The sequence below is a fragment of the Rissa tridactyla genome, chromosome 8, assembly GCF_028500815.1.
Source record: "Rissa tridactyla isolate bRisTri1 chromosome 8, bRisTri1.patW.cur.20221130, whole genome shotgun sequence".
Taxonomy (NCBI): domain Eukaryota; kingdom Metazoa; phylum Chordata; class Aves; order Charadriiformes; family Laridae; genus Rissa; species Rissa tridactyla.
In genome coordinates this window covers 49,094,013-49,114,086 of record NC_071473.1, presented here as the reverse complement: position 1 = coordinate 49,114,086, position 20,074 = coordinate 49,094,013, and the positions used below count along the sequence as shown (strand labels likewise).

The following is a 20,074-nucleotide window of genomic DNA, read 5'->3' as shown; positions in this document are numbered from 1 at the left end:
CAGCAGGTTGGCCTCTTAGTGGAGAAATGTCAGTAATGTGTGGTGTGGTTCTACTCATGCATAGTGCAGACTACTCTGTACACACAGAAATATGGAATAGAACGGGTCAAACAACGTGCCAGGCAATTTATTTTCTTTAGAGTTTCAGTGTGGTGCACTGTTTCCTCAGAAAAATCCTGTCTTCAGAAGAGATGCTAATCAGAGCCCAAAAGGGAATGCAAACTCTTGAGCTCTGCTCATACAGCTTCTTCTCTACCACAGGTGACTCTTTGCACAAGCCAGAATTAACAACCCAAAATATCTTTCCAAGAATCCAAATCTGATGATCAACCAAGGGAAAAAAAAAAAAGTCTATGTGTCTACTTGGTAACAGGAACATCTATCAATATATGCTGTAACGGTATTTTTCCCCGCATAACATATTTTTGTGGGAATTTTCCTCAAGGCAAAACCTAAAATCAGAACAGCAGGAATTGGAAATATGGATTCAGCAAAAAAGTGTTGGAGTCAACAACCACATCCAGGTGTAGGCTTTGGAATATTATTGCTGAAGTTACTTGCAATTGCATGTAGAATTTGGGTAACCGCATGTGCAAATAACCTTTCATGTAGGAACTTTCACGCTAATTAGGCAAGCAACTGCATAAACATTTGCATGCACAGAGTACATGCCTAAAATATGGGGGAAAAAAATCAGCACACAGTTTCAATTCTTTTCTATATTAAGATACAGGATCAGAAATCTGGGCTGTTGATATTGGACCGTCACTGACTTTAATAAGCCAAACATCTGGAGATTTCTGAACCTCCATTTTATAACCCCCATTTATAAATTAAGTTAATAATATGACACAGTTTTCATTTGTGTAGGTTTTTCTTGGAAAAGATATGATATATTTCAGACTTAAAAGCTATATTGTCTATTTGAAATCTCATCAATTTTAACTAATAGATTCCAAGCTGTTTCAAGTGTAACACTTGTCCATGACAACCACTTACTTTTGTGTATTTATAGTCTGTATTTTAATAATTTATTTTTTAGACAGTGTGTAGAAGACATAAACAGGGAAGAAATGATCCCATAAATGAAGAATAGTGAAACTGTATGTATACAAAGTACTGTCAAGCATACAATTTTAAATTGGAAAAGATGATAACTGAAAACGAAGAATCTTTAAGAGCCACTGGTAGCCATAGCAACCACAGCTTTTTCAGAAATGAACATGATTTAAATACGGTCAGTGCCTGCTTAGTTTGTGAGTGTAGTTATTGAGCAATCTTCTGAATAATTTTGGTTTTATTCTGCATATTCTACCAATACAATAATCTTCTTAACTAGCGCTTTGGTTGCTGAGATTGGGGCCTCGATAACTAATATAAGGTACTGGTTGTACTGCCTGCCCTCTATGTGTATTGAGTTAAGACATGTGCAGCACCAGCCTCCAAATCAGGCCACAATACTGGACCTTAACATAAAAACCATGTAAATGCCATCTTGATCTGCTGTGTTAAACCTTTTCAGTGCTGAATCAGCTTGTATGTATAGGGAGGCATAGCTGCTCTAGTCAGCTCAGTTACAAATTAAAGTATGTGGCAGCACAGCACACGGTGCTCAGAAAAGGCTGGAAAACCCAACTGAGCAGCTCAGTAACTAGTGTCTGCCCCATGCCAAACTCCTTACTGCCATTTCTAAACTGGTTACCTCATAAAAACAGCAAAACTGGCCTTCAGTTATAATTACTGCAACAATGAAGGCATAGGAATGGACCCAAAGAGCCAACAACTTACCGTCGCTATTTCATTTTCCAGAGACAGGTTTAGAACAATGATCAATGTCCTGGGAGATGCGCTGGCTGCTGGGATCATGGCCCACATCTGCCGGAAGGAGTTTATCAAGGACGGTGATGAGGTAACAACGCCATGAACCAGGGTGTGCCAGCATGTGCCATATTAAGGCAAAGAACCCGCGAGCTCCCAGCCTCCCATATTTGTTTCATCTAGTTTATAAAAGGTGTTTCAGAGAGAGGACAGAACTGGGCAATGTACTGTTTAGCCAGATGGGGTGGAGGGGTCCTTTTCCATGAGGGCATGGAAAACCCTACTCAAGTTCAAAGCTTGCCAGCCAGCTGTGTCTGGCACACTGGGGACAGGAGCAGGAGAAGCAGCTGTACTGTCCTGCCAATGCAGAGCTGCTGGAACTGTGGGTTCCACACTCAGTACCCAAGTCCTGACTGGCCAATAAGTCGTCCTTCTTCTAAAAATGTGAACAGCAACAGAGCAGGGTGACAAACGTCCTTGAGTATTTGTGTGTAGGGGGAGGTAAAGGTATTTATGAGTGTGTATATGCATAATCAATAAGCTTATAACAAAAGCAACTACCCTATTTTGAGCCTCTGTGTTAGCATAATCTGAAGCCACCATTGCAATAATTTCCTTTCTCATCTAGCATGAGCACATTGCTGCATTCTTGACTTCTCAGACACCTTCATGCCTTCTATATTTAGTACAAGTCCCTCCTTACGTCTTTGTTTTTCCTTCTCTATACCTTATTCCATATGCCACATACACTCTGTATTCTGCCCCTGCCTCTCTCCACTCCTATACTTTTTTCTTTTGTCCTTGTCATGCATCATTCAGTCTTTCCTTTTACCAGGAACTCCTCCTTCAAATCCTTGACAAAGGAGATTCCTAATTCCATGTGCCCATCATGCTTGGAGGTGCTAATCTCCAACCATTTCAGCTCATGGCAGACTCTCACCACCTTTCTTCCACAAAGACAGAGTAGTTTATGCAGAGAAGTTTCTTCATCAGGACTGATTTTCACAAGGCATGTTTCATGCCTTATAGTATTCTACAAAGAATAACAGTATTTATAGCAAAGTTCTATTTCTATTACTATTTGTCACATTTTACAGACAGTTTTTCTGGTAAATCCCATTCTCGTGCCTTCCTGCAACATTCATTTAAAATTCCTGCTCTTTCAAGTTTTATACAGAAAGACAGGCCTTATCCTCTGAGGTGCTTAGCACCTGTAGTAATTACTGATGACAGGATCAGGCCTGAATATATGGGCTACACATATAGCTAGCTGCAAAAAACCTAAACATACAACCTTAATGGTAATGTACGTCATCTGTTACAAAGCCAGAAGTGAAGTCTGAGTTCCTGCATAACACAGGCCTCCTGACATTTCATTGCTGTATTTAGAACTCAGTCAGAACTCAAGAGGAGATGTTTGAAGAATATAAAATTCCTCCTAAGGGATTATTTAGTCATCCATGATGAGATTTTTCTTTGCATCGTGCTCTATAATTGTATTAAAATATACCATTACTCTGCCATACGTTTTGGCTGCGTAATTTGTGGAGTTAGTAATGTATACCCAAAGGCCAAATTTTCTCAGCTGCAAGCCCACCTCTTTTCTCTGCCAGTATTTGCGTCTTGTTTTCCCCATCAGAACTTCTGGTTTGATTTAAAGGACAGTTCAATATTTAACTTATGAATCAGTCAATAAAATCCTCTATTTCTTTTGAAATAGGGCAAACTGAAAAGACAGGTGTTAGTTTATTGGGTTAGATGAAAGGCAGAAGACAACAACAAATACTTACTGGTCTATGTAATTGCACTCAAGAGCAAGCACTTGGACATTGAGAGTCCATATCTTTTGAATTTAGCCCTGAAATTGTAGTCTTTATTTACCCTACTTCTATCGCTTTACTGATGCAAGCAGTTATTCCTGTGGGTATAAGTTAAATTAGAATTGTGATAGAATTTGCATTTTTACAGATGTAGAGACACCTTCACTTTATCCAGGTGGTGCAAAGATGCTTTAGTGTATATGAGAAACAGGTCCTGGAAGTCTATGGAGGCCCTATGATGACTGTAAAGCGGACCACAGGTTTTCAAAGTAAAAATTCCTTTCCTGTTGTATACAGCAAACAGTGGCATTCCAAATCTTAATGCTTTTCACATAGGTGCCATTGATCTGTGAAACTAAGCCTATTAACGTCCATCAGATTGTGGCTTACCAGAGAAATGGCTGTGTGAAGACCATGAATGAATCTCGTGGACCAGAAACGGTGAAAGGGTTTCAGCATCACATACCCGTACAAGTGGAGCAAGAAGAAAGTCCAGTGGAGAATCACACTAAGAAATCCAACAGTAAAGACCACTGCACTATTGAAATAAATGAACTAGAAACAAATGTGTAAAAGCTACACTCAGTGGTATCTCCAGGGACCTGATACCCAATCTCTACCTCACAGCTGGAAGAGGGACTCTTTGCCTTGAAAAGGAAAATGTGGAATTATCGCCACCCTGCTTGTACTGGAACAAGGAGACCAGCTGTGAACGTCAGGAAAGGCACGCAGCTTGCAAGAGATGGGCTTCTTTAGGTGGAAGATTTTAATACTGAAAAATTAACTAATGGACAACTACTGTTTTATTCTGCACTCGTTTGACTCCAATATAGTATTTGACACTCCTTTGGCTTCTTTTTTTTAAAGTTTTTTTTTTATTTGACCCTTTTTAATTTTCTAACCAAAGCCTTTTTTTGTGAATTTCAGTAATGATGAACACTGTATTTATGTAGATTTTTTGCTATGTGAAAATGTTTCACCAAAACTGCTAAAGATACTAATTTTGTCTAATGTTTGCTAAATATAGAGTTTGTGCTTAGTTTTAGAACAGCAGTAAGAAAATCACACTGATTTCCTGATGTCAAGGAGTTACAAATATTACTAAATAACACTTCAAGAAGAGGTGAAGCAAAGCACGCATTTTTGCAAGAAAGCACATTAGGGTAAATCTGATGGTCAGCCTTCAGAGACAGGCATTCAAGTGTCACGTATAAAATGAAGGATTCCTAGGTCACTGCAGAGCACAGTTTGCCTTCCAAGTGCCAGATTTATTAACCTTTTTTTAACCTAGCTCTTCAGTAGAGTCAGTACCATGCACATGCAGTGGCAGAGGCGACGTGAGCCCTAATCCATAAACACTGGTGCTAACGTGTTCCCTCCTGTAATCTGTAGGCAGTTCTACTGTAAATATTATAAACCCAAAACTCAAGCTCTTGAACCATGCGCTTCATCTTAAGGGCAGACTGAACACAAACTGGAACCCAATGATGCTGAGTAATATTGTCATTTTGTGAGGAGTTTGCTGTGGAAACTGGCCTGTTATTTCTCATAATTCAGTGGCTAATCTACATTGACAGTTACTCCCTTTCCACTATCTACTGAATCTTTCAGTTACAATAAAATCTGCTGAGTATGTTTCCAATGTTTGTGAATAGAGAACATTTCTAATAAACCTGCCATTTCAAAAATAGGCTGTCTGTCCACTTCTATTATTACTGTCTTCTTATTTCTCTGCCAAAATGGAGAGTGAAAGTGAGGAGACCTTTTGAAAAGTTGGGATTCAATCCAGAGATTACATACTAGTTCATACCAATACACTAGACATATTATATTTAGCTACTTGTGGCATATCAGTTTAAGATAACATGTGCCTGGTATTATAATATGCTCTTCTCATCCGTAGAAAAAAAATGACGCAGTCAAAAAGGAGAATTTCTGCATTCACCAGAAGCAGAAGTGTTTCGTGCACATGATTAATGGTTTTCCTGGGATACGCATGTTCACCTCTTATTTGAGGGCTCCTGTTCAGACCATTTCTTTTGTCATACATTAATTAGTTGCTTCAGAGGGCTGTAGTAGAGGTAGCTTATATATGAAATGGTACAGCCAGAAAGAACAAACATACATCTTATTTGCCTATAATACCTCAGAAATTATGTATTAAATTGAAAATACATACAGTTGGCAACTATTTACCTCGTTTGGTCCTCCAGTGAAAACAACAAACACTGAACACAAAGAATAGGGAAGAACTGAAATTATTCAGGACAATTTGCTCCTGCACAAGTCCTGTAGTCGACCTGCTCTGCAGAGTGCCATTAAAATGAGTGATTTGGGAGAGCTGAGGCTGGTCTGTGCCTCTCTGAATGGGAAGAAGCACTAGCTGACAAACACAGACAGCATCTGACACTTTCGGCAGCACTGGCAGCTCCAAGAGGTCCCCTTTATGTTTCCTTCCCCAGCTGTCCATTCCTCCCTGCACTGCCTCCCCTCCTCTCCCAGCTGTACAGACCCAATTATTTATGAGGCCAGACGAAGAATCAAATGAGAAGTTTTTTTAATTCAAACCAGTTCACATATGTTTTTTAGCAGAGTTCTAACAGACAGTTGTGTCAACACAACTCTGCGACAAGGGGTGACACAGGGACAAGAACGAGCAGGGATGAAACAGCCTAAGCGCGTGTGGAGAAGGCAGTACAACCAGTACCTCTGCATGCTGACTGCCAGCAAAGAGAGCATAACAAAAAGTTTCAACTTCACACAGGCAATTACGGCTATGTGAAGTGATAGTAAAATTCTGCCAGTCATCCATCACTTCACAATCACTTTGCACAGATAGAAATGATGAAGAAAGAGAACAAGTAGATCCAAGATTTGGAATGAGTAGTTCCAAACTAAGAGCTTTTGGATGAGTTTGCCCACGCATCATGCCAAGGTGCCATGACCTGTCAAGCAGAAAATGCTGCTAGCCTTACCACCACCACCTTCTCCAGCCACCTTTGGCTCACTACAAAGTGCAAATCCTTTTGCCTGCTTGTTGATACAGCTTGCTTAGTCTGTCACTCTTCAACTTAGTCATAGGTCAAGAGGTCTAAACCAACCCCCGTGCTAAGAAGCTGCAATTTCCACGAGGAGAACTTCAGATGAGATAAAGCATCATAGACCAGAATAAGCAGCTGGTTGTGCTACACAAGTCCTATACAATAATGAAAACCACACTTTTGTCCTTTACTCTTTGTTTGGCAAGTAGGGAATGTGAAAGTCTCATGTGTGAAGGCATATTTTTATGGAATCAACAGGCTGTTTTAAAATTAACCTTCTGCATTCAAACTCTATTCATAGATGGTACAGTTTTGCCTTGCAAATTTGAAATGCATTATCTTTTTTTACATTATATTGTTTGACTCTTTAAAACTTGTGGTTTATACCAATATGTGCCTGCCATTAACCCTAAAAAATTACACCAATCATAACTTTCCATTATGTTGGTGAGTCACTGTCTCCTGTAGTTTGGAGCTACTGTTTGATGTCTTACATTTTGCTTTTACAAACTCTTTTTGGGGCAAGTTTATTTTCTGTTGATGTTACCTAGGGCTTTGCATCAGTGGTAGCTGCAATGTGAACCAGCTGGGAGGAAGGCAGTGGTTCAGTTTCTCACCTGACCTTTATAGTTTGTGGTATCAAATACTGCTAACTAGAGGCCTACGGGACTTTAGTTCTTTGTTCTGGTAAATATATGTTGCTTAGTGTGACCTCGACTTCAGCATCTGACTGCTTCTACATTCTGTGCTAAGAGCACGAGACACCACTGTTAACAGTGGAGAGGTAAACACTGAAGTTAAAACAATTTTTATGGTAAGCTTTCCTCCATTTTAGCTATTTTCTGTGTCTCATAGTGTTTGTTGTCAAGCAGCTTGATACAAGGTTCACATTTTCCAGCTACAGTCACACTTTCTTCCAACAAAAATAATGAAGCTGTTGACTATCAAGTTAGAGTGCAAGCTTTGTGTTGGTAAATATGTTTCTCCTACTTTCCAAGCATAAAAACAAATGTGACCTTTATAATCTCAAAACTTTTAAATTACAAAAGTCAATCAATCAACCAATCAATCACTAATTACAACAGTTTGCATGGAATACTTTCAAGTATATGTGGAAAGAACATATTTCTTAACTGGCAACATTCAACTGTATTTTGAAGTTGCCTCCCGCTGCTAAAAAGAAAGGGAACTTGGCCAATTAAAATGTCCTCGAGACACACTAGGGGAGGGTGCTGAAGAAGGAGAGAAGATAATTAAGAAGGGTGATGCATTGTATACAGCTATGGAAGAAATAATTTAGGAAGTAATCCAAATTAAAAATACTTATCAGAAACCGTCGTCTAATGCTGATTATTTTGCAACTGCATTGCTCTAGAGATACTACTGAGAGGAAAGAAGCCACTGCAGATTGTTGTGGCATAAAACATCATTAAAGACATCTTAAAACAGGCTCTTGAGGATTTTGCCAATGCCAAGGAAATTCTGAGTGTTGAATTGCTGTAATAAATCCTTGTGCAAGAATTAGAACTGGGAGAAAGAGACACAACCAGAGCACTTAACACATCCCACTAAATCCCAAGAGTTTTAGGCTGCCAACCCAAATATAGAAGTTTATGGAACTAATATAGTTACTCATATTCTCAGCTAGTCTTAATTGATGCCACTTAAATGACTTAATTGCTGCTACGCTTGGTTTGTGTCACCTGAATATGTATCCCAACATGCAAATAAGATGATCTAAATAATTAGCTAAAACATTAAATCGTAGATTCCCTCCATGCTATACTAGCAATTCTAAAACACTTAGAAAATACAGTAACTCTGTAACATCACCATTTGATGAGCTCTCTCTTTCAGTTCTATAACAAAGATTTAACTTTAGTCCCCTTTTAACAACAGTGAACTGATTTGTAACACTTTCAAAGCAGACGGAAAGCTTCATCTTCAAGCCAGATGGATAGTCTTGGAAATTACCTCAGTCCTTTCTGTGCTTTCCATAAAAATGAGGTAACTACTAGCAGAAGGTGGCTGACGTGTGCAAGCAAAATGTGTAACCTGGGAAATGAATTGAATCTGGAAAACTCAGGCTGCCTTTCATCTTGCCCAATGCTAAGCACTCCCGTGTCTGTGTCTCTACTGAACAACCAGGTGCATTTTTACATCAAGACAGCTATCTTTCATTACAGTCACAGTGGCAATGAGGAATTGCTGGGTTTCCTCTGCAGGCACTAGGCTGGCTGAGATCACAGCCCTCCAGCTGAGGACTGAGTACAGGGAGGAGAGAAAGCAATGTAGGTTTTTCCACAGGGATGCTACTGCTGCATATCTTGCAGTGGGAGAGCACATGTTTTTGCAACAGTAACGGCTGGAAAATATCTGACTTCACCGCATTTGAAAAAGAGGCCACAGAATAGACAAATTTAATGTATCCATTCACTAAGGGCCAAGCTGCAAATGAAATACATGTATTAAATTTCTCACTTTAAGCCTATGATTTCACATACAATTTAGGAGGCAATATATGCTCAAAATTACATTCCTCACTAACTACTTTGGACCATACTGATTGATACTTCTGGAATTTATAAGAGGGTTTGTCCCACAAAACCCCAAATGGATGAGATCAATAGAACAGGAAGGGTGGTCACTGCTTAAGTTCGGTTCATTATTCACTATCTCAGACTTCTCATGTGACCTCATGGTCAAGTGACCACAAGAACGCAGGGTTTGCTTCCCATCTATAAACAGAGAAAAAGCAGTTTTCTAATTCAACGGGGTGTTGCATGGTAAGGATAAATCAGCTGAAGACTGAGACAGTTACATAACGCGTTACAGGGGACTCATCTAATTACCTTGGATTAGCCACTTCGGTCTCTCTGGAAGCACAGGATCACTACCCACAGTATTCACAGGAATTGCCAGGCTCCTGTTTCAAGTGAAAAAACCTCAGATTCCATCATTTATAAAGTAGCATCTCCACAGCCTGGAAGATGATATATAGGAATGGATTTGGCACAGCTGAGACTTTCGGCAGATTTGTGTCACAGGGTATTTCAGATATTTTACAGGCTGTCAAAGTAAAATCGTAACAGTCTTTCTCAGAGAGTGGTATTTTGGGGAAGGAATAAAGAAGGCTTCAGGAAGACAAGATGGTGAAGAGGAAGAGTGTTTAATCACTTCTCCTGCAATAGAATCAAACCTAATTTTCTTGCTGGTTCCAAGATGAAAGGGTATCAACAGCTGGAGATGTAGGGATGGAACAAGCCACCCCTCTCCTCACAAAGCTTCTGCTTGCAGACAGCTGCTAAAGACAAAGCAAACAGGTCTGCAGGTATCCACAGCATCTGTGACTCACTGGTCACCCCTTCACAGCTAATTCTTGGCTGTCTCTCAATCACTGAAAACTATTGTAATAGACCATGCAGTTAATGGAACAACTCTTTTCCTTCTCCTATTTGTGATACGATGAAAACTTGTACTCTGACAAACACTTTTGGTGGTAGGCCATGCTGTCCTTCCTTCCAAACTAGTATGGAGCATTCAGTCCAGCAAAAAAACAAGCAAATACTGTTGCTGAAGTGTTTTTCAATTAAGTCATTACAAAATCCTAGACTTCTCATGCCCCTGGGAATTACAGATGTGCTGAGGGTAGGTCACAGTTCTGCTTTTCAGGTTCCATCATAGGAGTTTTTCTTCTGTAAGTTAGAGTTCTGCATCTGTTGCTTTGAAAAGTGTCATCTTTCATCACAAAGAGGTATCTGCATTTCATTTAAGAATTAAACATACGCTTGTATGTGTCTGCACACGCTAGCTGAAAGCCAGGATTTGACCCACCACGTGAAACTTACTGTAGTTAATTGTTGCTTTTGAACTTTCCTAATAAGGATATAATAACTCCATATTTTTTTAGCCTTCCCCTTTCCCCCCCCCCCCGACCAAGAAGGGTATTTTAATAAGATGGAAAAAGCAGGGGAAGCAAAACAAGAAGTGTTTTATGTTCACAGATATCTCACATTACATCTGCTACAAATACTGTATGGGCTAGATGGCAAAACCAAAAGAAAAACAAGACTGACCTTGAGATGTTTCATTATGATTTCATTGCTTCTAGTGGTTTTATTGGGTTTTACCACTAGGCTATTAAAAACATGCGGAAATTATACAGAACTAAGTCAAACTGAATATTTTCAACCATAAACTTTCACCTTCTTTTCTATTTAAATACTTTAAATAGTTCTTTTGCATTTCATTAGTTTTCTTGAAAACAAATTCAAAATACAGAGATTTGGGTAGTTATATTTTATTGGTAGTTTAATCAGTAAATGTATGATCTTTGTTTTAGAATAAATCCAATCTTCTGAGTTTTTTTAATAGAAGAAAGCATTTCTCTGACATGAAATCCTTCCTAACCAAACATCTGGGGAGGGAGGAATCAAGATGGACAGCAGGGTATCCGTCCAGCACTGGGGCTGGAGCTAGCTCTAAGCAGAAAGTTCAGAAAGGAAGTCTCAAAGCTCTCTGATGGAGAGAATTTCCACTGTGACTGCGTATTCTCAGTTGTTATTTTCTCACTGGTGCTGTGCACAGGACTAATGTACAGCTCCATACCATACTTTTTGCACAAGTAATCCGCAGCTGTCCAGAGTAAATTTCACAAAAGGTATTAGAGATTATCTGCATACAAGAAGTTTTGTTTGTCCCATCTCTGTAAAGTAGGTGGGAACAACCTAGAAGACTCACTTCGGCTGTTCCTTCTTGATTTGGCATTGAGAGATTCACTTTGGTTCCTCCTACCTGCTTTACAGAGAGAATAGGAACAATCAAAGTGTGTCTTCGCGTGACAAATCTTTTAAGCTGTGGATGATGAGTGTGCCTCATGGTGCAGCAACTCTACTGTCTTTAGCAGTGAAGTGCTTTGGGTTTTATCCCACTGCTGTATTTGAATTAAACAGACACAAAACGGAGGTCCACCACAAAAAAGGGGAGAGACCTAGAGTGCTACATAAGTAATCGAAGATAATTTTAATTCTATATAAAAGATATATTCTAAGTAAAGATTTTTTAAAGCTAATATCTTTGGTGACTGTCAACAAACCTGCAATTATATCCTAAGTAATAAAAGCATAAGACCCATTCATTTATTGTCTGCAACTGGAGCTGAGAATACTGCAAATCGGTCTGCATTTTTATCAACGTTCTCAGCAGTATCATAATCATATGCTAAAAACAGATTCTTGAACTACCACGGGGAAAACTTGAGATAGCCTGTGCAACTGTGCATTAAAACAGCCTTTGCTTGATTCAAAACCATTTAAAGAAGGACTTTATTGATGGACTGTTTAACGTCCTTGGATACTACCGAAGAATTTTTATGGAAACACTTTGTATACTGGATTATTAGAACACATGTATCATCCACTGCCTCCACATATATCCCACAGCTGGCTGACTTTACAATAGCAGTATGAATCAGAGCTACAGGGCATACCAATATTTTCCTCACTGAAGGAAATGGATCTCTTCAGGGAATTCACTCACTGTTCTTATATTAGCAACATAATAAAGAAATTACAATTATGTCCATAAATTAATCCCAGTAGAGGAGGAAATATCTTGAAAAAAAAAAACAAGGCTAGATTTGTATTATATAAAACTCTATATATGTTTTAAGTTTTTAGGACAACTATTCCCAAACCAGGGGAGAAAGACTCATCAATATTACAGTATAGAGTGCAACCAATTAATAGGATATTGGACTAGATCATAGAAGCTTTCTAAGAGACTGCTTCCCATCAAAAATATTATTTGTAAAATAATTACTTTTTTGTAAGCAAAATTTGTAAAAACATCAGTAAGCTCAGTCACCATGGTGACAAACAGCATCATAAACTAAACTCTTATTGACCATCAGGAACCATTGTCAAAAGAGAACAATTTTGAAGTTTCAGTCAGGTCCCTCCTAGCTCCCTGCTCTGCATGGACCACTGAGGAGCAGAAGAAATGGCAGCTGGGTCCCAGGGAGGAGGACACTGCCTGTTCTCATCCACTTTGTTAATACATGTCCATAGCCTCACTCCACATACCTTACTTCTGCTACTCCAGATCCTCAGCTTTTTCAGGAAAAAGTCCTCTCTATCCCTCTTGCAAAGCAGCAGAAGAGGAGGAGGGGGGTTGTACCACTGAAGCCTTAGGAGCAGGTCTGCCAGCCCAATGCTTCAGCACCTGCAGAAGTTGGAGGATCCTTTCACCGATAGCACTTCTAATGGACAATCCTGAAGCATTTATGGGTGGGAGCTAACAATAATAATCTCCAAGTCCCCAAATCTCAGAAGACACAGCAGATCTTCACCCCGGCATGGCTGTCTGACCCAGAGCCGGCTGCGAGGAGGGTGGCTGGGAATTCTCGGAGGAAGCAGCCCTGCGGAGAGGCTGCATCACTGCCAGAGATCTGCAGTTGGTGGTTCCTTAGGAGCTGCTGCTGCTCTCCCAAGGGAGCCCTTTACAGCCTTCCTCCTGCCCCACCACATCCCCATTCAAGTTTGGTCAAAAGTTTTCCTTTGGAGCACTTTTTTTTCTTTCTTAACTCATTTTTCCTTAAAAGAGTATTTACTTACTGTGTAAAGCACCTCTTTTCAATTAAACATAGCACTTAAACCCCAAACAACACAGCATGGTTTGGCAAGGCCCTTGAGGCAGAGCGAGAGCCCCCTCACCACACCACAAAGGGGCTTCTTCCTCCACCACCCCCAGCCCCTCACCTTGCCTCCCCCGCGGCAGCATGGCTGCTGGCGTCCCCCACAACTCACCTCTCCTGCCAGCCAAGGCTGGGGACATCCAGTCACCCGTGAGGTCCTGCTGTCCCTCACAGAGGGGCTCGCAGGGCGACATCTTGGAGCAGTGAAGGCCTCGGCCTCGCCCTACCTCCATCCCCACAGAGGAGCCACCAGGGCCGCAGCTTCTCCTCTCCTCACAGCAGGTGGGACGGCAACAGCTCCTTTGTGGGGCATTTTTGGGGCAGGAGGAGCCCTCCACTTCTGTGAACGTGGGGAGCAGAGGGAAACAGGCTCCGCAGATCCAGTCTGACCCCTTCCCCTCAGTGTAGGCCCCGCAGCCCCTCCTGGCACCCGGGGAGAGAAAAGGGGTCATAACCCCTTTGTGTGGAGATAAAACCTTTGGGGAAGATACAATTATTCTTGGCCTTCTTTTTCCTGGAAATCCCCAAAGAACAAACCTTTGGCATTACCCAGAGGAGAGCGGGGCTGGAGCGAGGGGAGGGAGTGGGCACCGGGTGCCCCAGCCCTCAGGAGGGGACAGCCACGGGGGCGAGGAGCCCGAAGTAACAGGGACGAGGGGGAAAATGGCTGCAGAATGGCCCGTCCGCATTGCAGACGCAGCTGGGCTCCAATCCCACTGTCTGAAATAAAAGCTCATTATCCAGGGGTTATTTTTGGTGCTTGTTGAGTTCTTTATAGCTCACGTGCTGCATGTGTACTCCTGTTGCTGTGAAAAATCACATCCAATCTCAGGAAAAATCCCACTCCCTCCCCCCCATTTTGTGCAGTACTGTCTGTAAGGAAGAAACATGGCCTTTAAAAGAAAAACAGCAAGTAAACTCAGACCACAGTTTGCATACAGACCACGCATGAATACCAAGCATATGCAAACACATACTTAGGAATAAAGTTGCCAACTGAATGTTTTAAACTTCAAGTTTTCACTATCCATTTATCCATCTCAGCTTTAAAAACTTTCCATTTGTCTCTTTCCCAAATCCAAGCAATTCATGGGAAGAAAGTTACATGAAAACAACATTTATATTGTCTCTGGCCACACTTTGTGGCCTAAGGAGAGGCCAACTTCCCAACACTCCCCGTTTTCACTACAGGGAATAATAAAGACCCTGTTCCTGGGTCCTGCTCCACCCAAGGTCTGGACCTTGGGATTACAGGTGCCACCCACAGCTAAGAAAAATATGTGGGCTTTGTCTCGTGGACTTCTGACTCTTCCTCATCATCTCTCATGGAGCTTCTTATCCCTTTGAAAGAAAGAAACAAACTACCATTTTGGTTTGACAGTTTTATGTCCAATGTCACAGGTGTTGATGATACCAGATAAGTGAGGAACCAAGCCTGTGATTCTGCCTCATCAATCTCTTACATGACAATCAAAAGACATTTCTCTCGGGGGAGGAGGCAGTTGAGGCTTTTACTGGGGGGAAGGGGTGTCTTTTTTTTGTTTTTTTTTCCTGCTGGGAAACATTGTCCCTTTTAAAGGACAGATTTAGTGTACAATTATTTTGAAATAAACTTGGAAAAGGGTTTCCTAACTCTACTGGTCTACGGGATATTCCCCTTTGACTGTAGGTGGGTCTCCTTTGGCAAAGGCTGACACTTCATTTAAGAAGTTTAACAGTGCATGTATCATCCTGCAATTTTGGGCCTGATCCTACAAGGTGCTAAAATGTACCTTCACCTCTGCATTCTCAGACTCTCAAGGGATTCAAAGGGAGTCTGGGGCCCCCAACTTCACACAGAATCATAGCGTAAGGGATTGAAGTTTAAAGATAATTCAACAGTTCTCCACGAAACTACACAAATCTGCATATTTTTAGTGTTTGAGAGTATAATAAATTGGTTTTGCTAATAAACTAGCAAAACTTCCACTGGAGTTTGCTGGAGATGGCTAATTGATTTGAGCTATGTTCTGAAAACATTTTACATAGAAATCTATCCCAAAGGTCAGCTGGAAGGCTATTTTATTGCTCAGCTGTGTAGCTGATATTCAAAAACGTGGGGTTTTGCAATTTTTTGGGGGCCAAGATTTGACTTTTTTCAGGAAGCAATCTTGCCTTCTACGATTCATGATGGTGTTGAATTGTCTAAGGTAGGAAATATCAGCTTGAAAGTACTGTCATGTGCTATGGGAACCCAAAGGGAGTGTGTGGAACTAGATCTTCTCCAGCACGAAAAACAGCTGGTGAAAAATTAAGCCAACTGCGTTTCCAACTAAATCCTGGAATGCAGCATGCAAAACAACATGTGTTCAATCAGAAATCCTCAAAAGAAAAGACCATTTCCTCAAGCAGATTAGCTACCTCAGATGAAGGACATTATAATCAAGTAAGCAACTCTCTGCAGGTCGTCTTTTTCTTCGTTTCCATATTTTCCACGATTCCAACAGGAGCTGAAAATGCTCAACACCATAAACCAGGTGAGGCCTTAAGAAAGTATGACAGCAGGCACTGTCTCCACACTCGAACTAAACAAAGAAATTTCTCTTGATGCTTAACAGTTTTCTCCTAAGACACGCCGCACTCACTTATCTCTTTTGCTTCATTAGTCTCAATTCTGACTCTTAATGTGAATGATATACAATATATGAAAAATTCTACCACATATATTAAACTGCATACTGTTACGCAATCTTCTGGACATACCTTCGGAGACATTCACAAAACTGCCACATGGGCAAACAACAGCAAGACGGAAACTTTCCCAAAGCTCTGGAAGGCAGACATACAGATTTTTATATATATTCACAAGAGCAATAGTTTTATCTTAAAACCTTTCTAAAACAGGCATATACTGCAGGCTTTGGCAGTAAAGATAAAATATTATGGGATCCAGCCTTACTTTGTTTTTCTCATCCAAATATACACATTGTTATAACAGAGGAATAGTTCCATCCAGAATTATTACTGCTGCTTGATAGCCAAAACGCCTCATATACTGCTCCACGCATGAAAGTACTGCAAATATCCATCTCACCTGATAAACAACAGCTTCTTTGGGGTGGAGGAAAAGCATATACATGGTTCACTTAAAATGCAGTGACAAAAAGAGCATTTGAAGGCATGTGTTCAAAACAGTCCCATATTGTTATTACAGATGGAAAGAGTGAAGGAATAGAAACAGAAGAAACAAAAGCCAGCTTTTGTGAGTTCCAGAGCAATCCCTTATGATCCTGGGTCTTGTATAAGATGATTTGGAAGCTTTGGAAAGGCATTCAGGGTCTCTCCCTGAATAAGGCACTGTAACACACTGTCTTCCATGAGCCTGGCCCAGTGCCATGACAGTTTCTGCGTAATTCATTGCACGTTTTGCTAAGTGTTCTCTGTATATCTATATAGATATATACACATAGACATATATGTAATTTTCCATATGCTTTCCTGCAAAACATCAGAAAAACAAAACCAATTACATAATGGAATACAGAATTCAGAATATGCTGAACTTAATACCTGCTGTCCCAAACTGAACCAGAGATGCGTTGATTCAGAAGTTATATGCATTCTAAGGCTGTAGATTTAAATTATTTCTTCTCTCACACCAGCAGGGAGGTCTAATGTTTAAATTTCCAAGTAGCTTCTTGCCTTTTCAAGCCCCATCATATTAGCACTATTCCTAGCTCTTCCTCGTGTTGTTCTCCATGACAATACGTTGATTAGGGACAAAAGTAAACATTTTTTTTCAAGTCTTAGAGTTTAGATCTCCAAAAGTAGACAGTAGTGACTTGAACCTCATCATCTTTGAACATAAAATGTTTGAGATGCATAAAGCAGATCCCTATTCTTATGGAAAATTGCATATTCTTCAAACATCACTCTCCCTTCATCTTTTCTTTTGCAATTATTGAAAAAAGGTTCAACTAGAGAGATGGAGTGGCTGGCCAGATTGTTTATGAAATACTGAGATCTTAATTTCAAGATTACCAGTCTGGGGTCAAAGTCAGCAGCAATCACAACTTGTAACTGGGCAGAGGCCTTTCAGTGAATCTGGGTGAAGTGAGCAATGAACCCTCACCAAGACGTACCAGTAGCAAAAGCACAGGCTGTTGTGAGAACTGGCTATCCTGGACCATTCATCAATCCATTCCTATAATACTGTCTCAAAAAGTGACCTGAACTAGATATTTTTTCCATAAGAAATATGCTGAGTATAGTATTATCTTCCCACTCCAAGTGGTCAGTGATTTGAGGACTACTGCTTGAGACAGAGGTCATAATCTCAATGCCATGTTTAACAGACACTGATGGGTCTATCTTCCTTTAGTTTGTCTAATTTTTCTAATCCATTTTCAGCTCACATGGTCCTCTGCATCAGTAAGCTTCACAGTTTGTTCTTTGTTTTCTTTTTGAAATAGCTGCTTAAAAATATAATGAAATACCTTTTCATTATTTGCTATCAGAACTAGTAAATAATGACCTTCATATTTACCTACTGTATCTGCTGTGGCTGTAAGCAGAAGCCCCTGTGGACAGTCCACTGCCTCTAATAAAACACAGATATATACTGACTGTTTCATTTTACAAAATAATGTGTTTTCAACCCTTTTTGATTCTGCAGTTCCCAGTCATGTTTTAGTGAAAGTCTTTGAGTCTAGGGCTCAGACACCCACTTGTTATGTTTCAATCATACTTGTACGTTGCAATTATTATCTCAGACAAGAGTCCGAGAACTGGGTCTTTAATTTAACTAAACTAGAGTTGTTACCTCCCACATGATGTGCTTGTGTAAGTTCACATTTTATCTCAGTTCTTCTTCCTCTTCCTCATCTTCCATTTCCTCTTCTGAGTCATCCTTATTCTTTGAACTGTTGCTGAATTCCAGGTTCCCTTCAATATCCAGTACCTGTAAGTGCTTTAGGTTTTGGAAGATACTTTCCTTCAGTGCTCCAACTGCAATCTTATTAAACCTTTAAACAAAACAAAAAGGCCTTCCTGTTAAAATAAACCCATTTTTATATCCAACACAGAAATGAGACTAGGAGGAAAGCATTCTGTAGAGTTACTGTAACTTACGCTGACCCAACTTACTCTAACTTTACACTGACCCACAACAGCCCTCCAGGAGTACTGACTCCTCTGGATGGAAAAAGGAAGGGAAAGCAGGTACTGATTAGCAAGCAGGCAAATGCAGTGACTGAACAAAGTTTGCTCACAGCACTCTGTATCATCACAAAGAACCTTGCAGGAAAATACTGGGAAACATTAAGTATCTCCCACCAATTTCAAGTTCATTCGCCAAGCTTTCAAAAGACTCCTACTTTCCTCCACCCAAGCCCCTCTTCCCCCTTCTACAACTGTATTCTGCAAGGAAAAAAAACATAGTATTGGAATTCCTCCCCCACAAATTCTTTCTCTTGGTATTCTGCTTTCTCTTTCCCAGAGCGGAAAGGCTTCTGCTCCATAGCCCACATTTCAAAGTGTAACTTGCTTTTTCATGCAATTCTGTGTTATCCCTTGATAGTTTAATTCTTCTCCCACAAAACTCAAAACACAAAGTATCCCTTTAGAAACCAAGTAACCTGCAATAATTTTTCATCTGTTATTTGGGTTTCCGAGAATATAAATCAACTAATCTGCAATTTAAGAACTTCTCACATATACTGCTTGGTCTGTTACTCTCAAATATGTTTAAAATCATATTCTAATATTCCAGATGTATATTATTGTTTCACAGCACTGCAGTGATTAATAGCCTCCCATTAAGAAATACAACTTAGCTTGGGTGGAGTTGCCTCCTAAATATGTTAGCAAAACAGTTTTGCAAATTCCTTTTTTCTCTTTATATAGAAATATAGAATGTGGTATGTGGTTTCTGGTTTGCATCCAAGCATTCACTAAAATCTCATAAATGTGAGCAGCTGAATAGACAGACTGCTCTAATTTACACCAGACTTCGCAATTTTATTTGCTTGGTATGGAATCATTCATCCCAAAAAGTATGATTCAGAACTAGAGAACAGTTTCGTTGCATACAGACAAAATAAGGCCATATTTAGACTTGTGCAGCCTAGGCTTTTTGAACACATGCATAGGTCAGCTTAATCACATATTCCACAGGGTTTCATAAATTACTTCTAAGCAATATTTTCAATAATGTTCCATCAGATTAAAATTTAATATATTACTTGGCCAGATTCTGGCTGCACTTCTTGTGGCATAAAACTCTGCTTAAATTGGTTACATTACTGTGTCTTTACATTACATGTAAAAAAGGTCAGTTATCTGCCACCTATAAAAACAAGGTCTTCATCCAACTGAGAGTAGGAAAAAAAAAAAAAGAAAAGCTTTCTAAACTTAGTTACGTAATTGGCACAGTTGTAACTTGTCACCTGTTTCTGACAAAACTATCAAGGGACGGACTTCAAGATTAGTCACACACACCTCATTAGAGGAGGATTTTGTCAAAGTCCGGGGCTAACAGACACAGGCGAAGCTGTAGTCCTGCATGTGAACTGTAAACTTTTAGTTCACAGCTGTGTATTGGAATACGACATAATGGTTAAATGTTAATTTCCCAAAATTTGTAACATGCCTAAGCCATTCTAATAAGCACAGAACGGACAAAATCTCCAAACAGAAAGTGCCTATTATGTGTATCCGTGTCT

At 40.1% G+C, this 20,074-nt stretch overlaps 2 protein-coding genes across 4 annotated transcripts in view; one reads left to right on the top strand and one right to left on the bottom strand.

The window, feature by feature from the left end:
- SLC1A7 (solute carrier family 1 member 7) overlaps nt 1-4,735 on the top strand; it is a 54,899-nt gene extending 50,164 nt beyond the window's left edge. The window contains exons 10-11 of the mRNA XM_054212531.1: nt 1,810-1,909; nt 3,975-4,735. Of these exons, the coding sequence (XP_054068506.1) occupies nt 1,810-1,909; nt 3,975-4,211 (337 nt within the window). The 3' untranslated portion in view covers nt 4,212-4,735. The remainder of the gene's footprint in view (nt 1-1,809; nt 1,910-3,974) is intronic.
- A 5,917-nt stretch (nt 4,736-10,652) lies between these two features.
- PODN (podocan) overlaps nt 10,653-20,074 on the bottom strand; it is a 31,299-nt gene continuing 21,877 nt past the window's right edge. For all 3 annotated transcript variants that reach the window (XM_054212528.1, XM_054212527.1, XM_054212526.1), the window contains exons 10-11: nt 18,175-18,376; nt 10,653-16,850 (exon numbers count right to left, since the gene is read on the bottom strand). In XM_054212528.1, coding sequence (XP_054068503.1) covers nt 18,208-18,376 — 169 coding nt within the window. In that variant the 3' untranslated portion in view covers nt 10,653-16,850; nt 18,175-18,207. The remainder of the gene's footprint in view (nt 16,851-18,174; nt 18,377-20,074) is intronic.